Source organism: Talpa europaea (assembly GCF_964194135.1).
Source record: "Talpa europaea genome assembly, chromosome: 1".
Classification (NCBI taxonomy): domain Eukaryota; kingdom Metazoa; phylum Chordata; class Mammalia; order Eulipotyphla; family Talpidae; genus Talpa; species Talpa europaea.
In genome coordinates this window covers 3478739-3487808 of record NC_140073.1, presented here as the reverse complement: position 1 = coordinate 3487808, position 9070 = coordinate 3478739, and the positions used below count along the sequence as shown (strand labels likewise).

The 9070-nt window shown below is 50.4% G+C and overlaps 1 protein-coding gene across 2 annotated transcripts; it reads left to right on the top strand.

Annotated features, from left to right (window-relative positions):
• Positions 1–2051: 2051 nt before the first annotated feature.
• On the top strand, positions 2052–8303 carry LOC311177629 (RNA-binding protein 4; the record flags this gene model as incomplete). 2 transcript variants are annotated; one of them, XM_084243806.1, is made up of 3 exons in its annotated part: positions 2052–2463; positions 5398–6091; positions 7905–8303. In XM_084243806.1, the coding sequence occupies 2 exons, from the start codon at positions 2052–2054 to the stop codon at positions 6081–6083; spliced, it is 1098 nt and encodes a 365-aa protein (XP_084099932.1). In that variant the 3' UTR covers positions 6084–6091; positions 7905–8303. The 2 variants fall into 2 exon arrangements, with proteins under 2 accessions (XP_084099932.1, XP_084099933.1); XM_084243807.1 differs by lacking the exon at positions 5398–6091.
• Positions 8304–9070: the final 767 nt, after the last annotated feature.

The window sequence follows — 9070 nt, the reverse complement described above, 5'->3', positions numbered from 1 at the left end:
TATTCCTTGTTTTTATCTCCATTCCTGACTACTTCATAAACAGGTCACTGCTTTGATCATGTTTTAAGTTCTTTCATCTAGCACCCGCCCCCCTTAGCTTCCTCTTCAAAAACTGCCGTGCCAAGGGGTCGTTGCTCGCCGTGAATACGGGGTTGTGTGAAGAAGCGGAGGGCGGTGTGACGGGGGAGCCGGCCCTCAGGAGGTGTGACTCGGACGCGTGTTGTGTGCCGCAGGTCGTGCCTCGGCGCTTCCCGTTCAGGTCGGTCCTAGCGGTTTAAACCTGCAGCTGCTCCGGCTGATGGCGCCCAATAAAACAAAACAAAAACCATTGCTGCTTCCGTTTTTTTCTCAGGGCGGGGCGCGGGTGTCTCCTCAACCTCCGGTCGCGCAGAGGCGCCCTTTATTCATCGCGGACCCCGGGAGGCTCCTCCACGCCCTCCCGAGTGCCGACACGGGGCCGGCTGGGCCCTGACTGGAGCGGGGCCCGGTGCCTGTCCAGAGCGCCTCTTGCCGCCTACGGAAAGAGGGTTAATTTGCGGGGGCGCTGGGACTCGCGGGGCCGCGGCAGGAGGTGGGTTCCTCGGCGGGCCGCGCCGCGTCTGACCTGCCTTGGGTCCGCGTGAGCCCCGTCCACAGCGTCCTGGCCGCGGGGTGGGGACGGGGCAGAGGCTGGCGGTAGAAGACGCGGCGGAGCGCTGCCGGGTGTGCACGCGCAGCGGCGGAGCGCGGCGGCTTCCCCGAGTTGGCGCCACGAAGCTACGGGACGCCGCTTCGGGGCCGTGGCTCGCCCCGCCTCAGGGCCCGCCGAGCCCCGCCGGCGACGTCCACGTTTGTAGTTCCGCCTCTTCGCTGACCTCTTAGCCAATCAGTGGCGTCGGCTTCGCGAGGTTCGTGCTCATTGGCTTTCGCATAAAAGCTCCGGGGTTACTGACGTTTCCACCTCTTCCCGGCCTCTCAGGTAATTGGCATTCGTGGCAGCCAATCAGGAAGAGGATCTACGGGAACGCCTGTCTCTTGCTCCACTGAACGGCCAATCCGGTGGCAGGCTCACCTCCCCCTCTACCCAGAGTCACCGCTGCGGCCGCCGCCATTTTAGCGTTTTGTCAGAAGCGTCCGCGCCGCGAGGAAGATCCCCTGCTGGTTTCCGTGCTGGTGAGCGAGCCCGGGCCCCTCTCTCGCCTCTCCTGCCCCCTAGATCTTGTCTCATTCCCTTGGGTCTCCGGGACACCCTGGTGGGGTCGCAGCCTCCGCCCCCTTGCCTGAGAGCCGGCCTCGGTGCTCGGCGTCGCGCGGGGAGCCCGGGGCAGCCCTTCCCCCACGGCCTCCCTCGGGTCCCCCTGTGGCCCACCCTGCGCCCCCGGGCCTGGCGCCGCTTCCCGCCCCATTTCCCACCCGGAGACGCGCGTGTGGCCGTCGGGATCACGACCCCTTGCGAGAATTTCGGGCCCGAGACGTGGGAGGCGACTGAAGCCCCGGTCTCTGGCCGCACGTTTCTCCTTCCTGCGGGAGCCCGAAGGACGGCTCCCCGGGAGAGGCACCCACGCCGCGGCTCCTGCACTCGCGCCCTGACCCCGTTTGCCCTTTTACTGCTTCCGAAGAAAAGCCCGAAACGTAGCTTTAAAGGCCCACTTTTCCGGACATGCCGGCTGCCTCTTGGGACGAGAGGAAGAGACGGTTCCTAATTGCAGGCAGGCCGGCCAGCGAGCCAGTAGCTAGAGCTTTGTTTTCCAACGGTTCTTGTCGTGGATAGAAAAGCACAGTACTCCCGGCCCTCGCGTTATTTCCGCTCCTGTTTGAAACGGCAAATATTACGGAATCCTTTGTCCTCCATACAAGATACCTGTAAAACAAGACAGGTTCGCTAGCCCGTGTCGCTGGCCTCCGTATTCCTTTTCATTATTGTGTGGAGGAGGTGTTCGTGAGTTGCATGAGAAGGAAAACTGGAAATGATTGTGTGAAAGGAGATGACAGTATTGATTTATTCTTTAAACTGATGGGCCTAAAGATCTTATGTTAGAAAGTTTGTTTTTTCTCATCCAGGCTGTGGCGAGATGGTGAAGCTGTTCATCGGAAACCTGCCCCGGGAGGCCACAGAGCAGGAGATCCGCTCCCTCTTCGAGCAGTATGGGAAGGTGCTGGAATGTGACATCATTAAGAACTACGGCTTCGTGCACATAGAGGACAAGACAGCGGCTGAGGATGCCATCCGCAACCTGCACCACTACAAGCTTCACGGGGTGAACATCAACGTGGAAGCCAGCAAGAATAAGAGCAAAACCTCCACAAAATTGCATGTGGGCAACATCAGCCCCACCTGTACCAACAAGGAGCTTCGGGCCAAGTTTGAGGAGTATGGCCCGGTCATCGAGTGCGACATCGTGAAAGATTATGCCTTCGTCCACATGGAGCGGGCAGAGGATGCAGTGGAGGCCATCAGGGGCCTTGACAACACAGAGTTTCAAGGTGAACCACCCTCTTTGGGAGGAGGGCTGAAGATAGGCTATGTTCAGAAAATAGGTTGGATAAGTAAAGGGAGGGTTTTGGGGGTAGAGCTCCAGCTGTTGCCTGGTTGATGGTGAAGGAGTAAGTGTAGGTGGTGGACTTAAAATGGAGAATGCATGGGAATTTTTTGGAGGGGGTAACGTACTGCTGTGTTTCACTCTGCATTTGTTTCAGCATGATCACCAGCATTCTGCGTTATTGTACGTACGAAGAACCAGGCAGAAGCAGCTTAAACCAACACATTTAGGAGTGAATCCCTTTTCAGTTCCCCTACCTCATCCCAACTCATAACTTCACAGGAAAGATAACTGACATTGACTAGCTAGATTTAGATAGCTAGTTCTGAAAGGGCTCAGCTCTTACTGCTTTTCTATTAACGCTTGTACCAAGAGGTTCTGCTTTGAGGATGAGGCCATTCTACGATTAAAAGAGTGTTGAGATCCTGAGGAGGTATGGCGGTGCCTTTTCTGTGGTTTGGGTGGTAGATTTCTAACATACTTGGTGAATAGAGCACTTGGAGGTGTGTTATCTTGGAGCCTTGACTAGATGACACAGGGTGCCTGGAGGGCAACCTGAGTGCTTCTGTGCATTGTCACTTTGTTTGGAAGGTATTATCTTAAGAGAGGCCTTTGTGAAGGGGGGTGGTAACCACAGTCAGTGGCTAGCTTCTCCCACCCCCTTTGGGGTCCCCAGTGTCAGTAAAAAGCCTTTTCCCTTTGTAACTACTTCAAAATTACGGGGTATACTCACAACTCTTTGTTAAATTTTTAACTTAGATTCTAACCTTTTTAGCCCAAAGGTGGTAGTGTCTACTGCTTTTCCTGACTCTTCCTCGTGTTGCGAGTCATTGCAGTGTCTGTGGTATTTCCCTAACTTTGACCTTTGTTAGAGCTGGAGGTGTCTGATCATCATCCCCCCAAGTAACAGATGTCTTGTGTTGTGGGTATTGCCGTGCATTATTAAAGAGATGTGTCCCAGGTGTCTCAGGTCTAGTTTGTTTTCCTTTTTTAATTGGTAAGTTGAGAATTGTTTTGTGTCAACAACTTAATTGGGAGCAAAGGCTGCCCTTGTGTGGGTTTGTGGTACGGCACCTAAATTTTGGACACTCGTCTACTCTTGAACGCAGTTGTACAGGAGTTGTCGCGTTACGTGGGTAAGGGGAGCTGATGCGTGGCGTGGACTGGTTCAGGACAAATTACCTTGTAGTCTGACTCGGGGCACCTGAACTCTAGTTGCTTTGATGCTGGCTGGCTGGCTGGCTGTTGGCGGGTATTTGTCTCCCGTCAGCCCTTCTCCGCGGCGGTGTCTGCACAGTGCATGGTGGCTGAGCCTAGAGTAGCAGTATTTGAGTGGGCTTTTTCCTTTCCCCAGTCTCGATGTTGAGTATATTTATTTTTGCCCATTTAGAGAAATCTGTTCTAAGTATTTTTAAAGACATAGTTGCTTTGTCTGATTTTAGAATCCATGCATTTTTAAATCAGGAGGTTTATTCATGACCTTTATGTCCTGGATGTGCAGAGTTGGTTCCTTGGTTATACTTGTTTTCTCTGGTTTTGTTTGATGCCAGAATAGCCCCATGGGTAAATGCCAGGGAGACAGATGCACTTTAAAGCACTTAAGTACTTAATTGCATAGTTTAACTTTTAACCTGCAACACCAGCTGGAATGTGGAAACAGGAGTTTTTTGTTATTTTGGCCTTTCCATCCCCTCCCCCTTTCCTAGTCTCCTGTTTGCTAATTTCAGGTAAAATTGTACGTTTCCCACTTTCTGCAATGTTAGATGAGTAGATGACCTACTTGTTGTTTCTCCCCTGATTCTGGCCATTCCCTTCTGTCGCGTCTGTATGTTTGGGTGGTTTGGCCAGTTGCACTGGAAAGCTTTTGCTTACCAGTAAATGGGCTGATGTGGTAGGTGGACACTGCTTCTGTGAAAACGTTCAAAAGTCAACTTTTTTCTTTGGTTAGGTTTTCAGAAGTAATGTGTTTCTTTTCTAGAATACAAATTGTTATTTTCAGGAAAAAATGGTAATACAGGTTCTTTGGCTCTCAGAGCCTTAGTTTTAGGATAAAAGTTATTTGGATCTTGCTACAAGGAACAGTCTGATTCACTGACTAATGGTTTTTCTTGACTTTTCTCATCCTCCCCCTTCACATTTTTAATAATCTTTCAATAAAAATGCAGTCATCTTGTGAAGTGCCGCCCCTGTTTCCTTTGAGCCTATTGGGGGTCACTGAAATTAGCTTCTAGATGGTAAAGAATCCTTGTTAGAATGAACCAACAATTTAAAGGCCGCAGGTAAGAAAGGATATCCTTCGGCTTGTTTTATGCCTCTCCGCCACGTGTGTGAGTGTGTTTTCCCCAAAAGTCTTAAAACTTGCCTGCTGCACCCAGCCATGACACAAGCCTGGATCACTCTGGCAATGGTAACTTACTCTCTTCTCTCTGATTTTTGGGGTGTTGTGTGAGTGCACGACTGGCCTTGTAGTCTCCCGCTTCGTGAAATCAGCCTTGATGGTGAAGACGGAAGGTGTCGGAATCTTGTGGGAGAGCTCTCACCGGGACGTCTTCGGAAGTTGGGTCGCAGGAGTTGCTTTTGTCTAGTCATTTGGCAAATGAGCAGATGCTTGTTTTTGAGTGAGAGCAGTTTCTTAAGCATTCAAATAGCGTCACGGCTGAAACACGTCTTCCTCTAATTGATCTTTGAGATCAGGTCATTATATTTATTTATATGTTGGCTTTTTTTTTTTTCTTTCCCCTTTTTGGGAGCGCCCCCCCCCCCCCCCCCCCCGCCTTAGGTCGTCTGGGTAAAGCCATTGCTAGGCCCGGTGTCTGGGGTAGGGGCTGGAGCTATGACGAAGAGTGATAGCAACCCTTCTTGCGTCTGTTTCTTCAAGGCAAACGAATGCACGTGCAGTTGTCCACCAGCCGGCTTAGGACCGCGCCCGGGATGGGAGACCAGAGCGGCTGCTATCGGTGCGGGAAGGAGGGGCACTGGTCCAAAGAGTGTCCGATAGATCGTTCGGGCCGCGTGGCGGACTTTACCGAGCAGTATAATGAGCAGTACGGAGCAGTGCGTACGCCTTACACCATGAGCTATGGGGATTCGTTGTATTACAACAACGCGTACGGAGCGCTCGATGCCTACTACAAGCGCTGCCGTGCTGCCCGGTCCTATGAGGCAGTGGCGGCTGCAGCTGCCTCCGCGTATAATTACGCAGAGCAGACCCTGTCCCAGCTGCCACAAGTCCAGAACACAGCCATGGCCAGTCACCTCACCTCCACCTCTCTCGATCCCTACGATAGACACCTGTTGCCGACCTCAGGAGCTGCTGCTGCTACAGCTGCTGCTGCTGCAGCAGCTGCTGCTGCTGTTACTGCAGCTTCCACTTCATATTACGGGCGGGATCGGAGCCCCCTGCGTCGCGCTACAGGCCCAGTCCCCACTGTTGGAGAGGGCTACGGTTACGGGCATGAGAGTGAGTTGTCCCAAGCTTCAGCGGCCGCGCGGAATTCCCTGTACGACATGGCCCGGTATGAGCGGGAGCAGTATGCGGATCGGGCGCGGTACTCAGCCTTTTAAAGCTTGAGGTGAGAGCGGTGGGGTGTCCCTTGTTCTGATTTTGCCATCCCTCCTGCAGCCTAAAGGCTTCAGTTAGGCTGCCCTGCTTGCTTTGCTTTTGGCAGGGTTAGGGTGAGGTTCCTAGGCCTAGTTCAGAGGCTAAGGCAAAGCCCCAACTGCTGAACTTTGAAATATGTCAACGATGTTAGTCCTCACGGCTACTTGCCAGGGCTCCTAGTCGTGAGAGTCAATTTGATTCTATTCAGCTGGGAAAGCAGCCCAAGAATGGTGTGCTGTAATTGAGCTGAACCTGGGACCCAGACATTCTGACTCAGGTGTGCTGTTTCTCAGAACCTTTGTTGAAATTCCTAGGTGTGCGACATTACTTGTGCTATGTGAAAGGTCTGCTGTGACCTGTGATGATAAAATCCATAACTAGTTAACTGATCATCACTACTGAGGGTCCAGTTACTGTGAAACTACCAAAATGGCGTCATCTTAATCTTGAAGCAGCGTATTTCTGACATTCCTGAACCTTCGATCCCTGTGAGCTTTATAGAAAAAATTATCTGATGGTAAGTTGGGGTAAAGAAGAGTAGAAAGATATCTTCTTTCAATTTATAAAGTTGAGTTTGATGTGGAATTTAGGGCATAGACTTAAATTCACCTTCTCCACTCAGCTTAGATTCATTCCTTCAATTTAGTGCCCATCCCATTGCTTTATCTATGAATTTGACCTCTAAGAACCTGTTTATTCAGGTTTTTTCCTTTAACTGTACCCACAGTGCTAGGTTTGACATCCTCTCCACTTCTTCAAGGTATGTGCTAATATAAATACATATTCACACCTGTTAGCTTTACTCTTTGGTAATGCCGAAATCAGAGTTGGGAGCTTTGCCTTAAGCACATCACTCCCTTTATCTTCCGACGAGCTACAGTTATTTGCTACTCTTGAAACCACCAACTCTGCCTTGAGTCCTCTGGCCTTTTCCTCTGCTAAACATTTGGAGCCTCATGATCCATTTGGCTCTACTTGAATATATTCTCTTCTGATGCTTGCCAGCTTTGGGCTCTAGGTGTTGGAGATTGCTGTTGTATTCAAGGGTGATTGTCAGCACCCTTTGTTTTGAGTAGCCCCCCCCCCCCAGTGTGTCCCAGATGTTACCTCCCTGTAGTGACAGGGTAGGTGCTGCTCTGTCATCGTTGCAGTTAGGGCAGAAGGTATGTGATTTGCCCACGGACATGGTATAGCAACTCACTGACAGGACTGGCAGAGAAACTTGAGTGACTTGATGTGTGGTTTTCACATGCCCTCCATCCAGTACCTTCTCTTAATTTCTTCCCTAGGCAAAATTTGCATGTTCTCAGGTCTTACAGCTTGTTTACTTGATACTACTTTGCCTAGACCTCGAATGTTTTTTAACTGGGGCCTTGTAGTGACTCCCAGATTGAAACCATACTTTTGACTTACTACCCCACAGAACTTTTTGAAACCTTCCCTTTTCCTGCCCTCCAGTGACAGCAGCTTGTGATGTGAAATTGTCTTCTCTGAGGAATGTTCAGGTTAACATCAAGAGAATAGCCATGTCTTTGCCTACTGTCATGAAAGAAAATTTGCTATTTACTCTAGAGAAAGGCCCCAGTCTGGGATTGCCTAGCCTTCCCAGCGCTTCCCTGGCCTTCAAGTTTGTGCCACTCTTAGAAATTACTGTGATACTGGGGATGGGTACAAGTTAAAAGGAGAGTCAAGATACCAAACATTGTAAAGATGTTCTTTGACGTTTAAATGGGAAAGCCCTTTTGAGCTTTGCTGTAAAGCCCCTGTATTGTGCTCTCTTTCAGGTGGGATGTGTGTGGGCTGAAATTCCAAGCTGCGGTTGTGCATGAGAATACACCCTTCGTGGTACCCCGTCTCCGGGACGTTCTCGGCTCTGTGCGTTCAGTCCCTCAGGAACCGTGGACCTTAATTTACCTTGCTAAAGTTCAGACCTCTTCTTTCCTCTCTCCTGCCCATTTTCCTGTTCTTTTCTTCTGTAGTTTCCCATTCATGTTCTGTTCTCCCAGCAGGCCTCATTGTGTGCAGAAACTGGTGGGGCTGTCTCCCTGCCTCCTGCTTCCAGTGGGTGTTGGATTTGGGAGTGACTTGGTGAGAGTGTCTGTCACTACTCCTGAGTCTTTTTGCCAGACTATCTAGAGTTGAATCACTTTTCTTTCCAGTGAAATAAATGGTTTTTCAACTTAGGGCATGTGTGCTGTGAGAGAGTTCTTGCTTGGGTTTGTGTCTGGGTTCTTTATTTGTTCTGGAAGAGTAGAGGGTGGGGGGTGGGGCTTATTGCAGATAGGATTTGCAGATACAGAGGAAAAGGGGTTACTGAAGAGGAACCAGGTAGGTAGCCTTATTCTAGTAGTTTCCCTCATGGGTCCACCCTTACAAGCTTAGTAAATAGCTTTGAGCTGCAGGTCTTCTGAAACAGGCCTCCACGCCTCACTGCCGCTGTCCAGCCAGCCTGTCAGTCAGTACATCTAACTTGACTTCCAAGGCAGAGGTCTCGGAAAAGGAAGGGTTGTTTTACCTCATTTACTCCTCCCAGAAATCATTTTTCTGTCCAGTATACTGATAATTCCTCTTACCCTGAAAATACACATCATTGTTGAACATGGAAGCCTGACTTTGGAGAGAGATCAAATGATGTATGTAAGACTACAGCTGAGGACAACTGGGTGGAGTTAGTGGACTGGGGACGGAACAGTTACTAGCTTCTACAGATGGGAAATGGTCGATTCAATATCAAAGGCCATGGCTCACATCTAGGCCAGGTAATTTCCTTGTATTCGTCGTCCCTGGCTGGACTGGTTTTCTACCACCGCCACTTGGAGGGTTGGATTTACTTTGGTCCCTTTTTCTCTTCAAAAACAAGATCCGTTACTGATCTGCACCTTTATTTCTATCACTACATTCCCTTAGTCTGATGGGTTGGGGCAAGTTTTGAAAGGTGGAGACTGGCAGT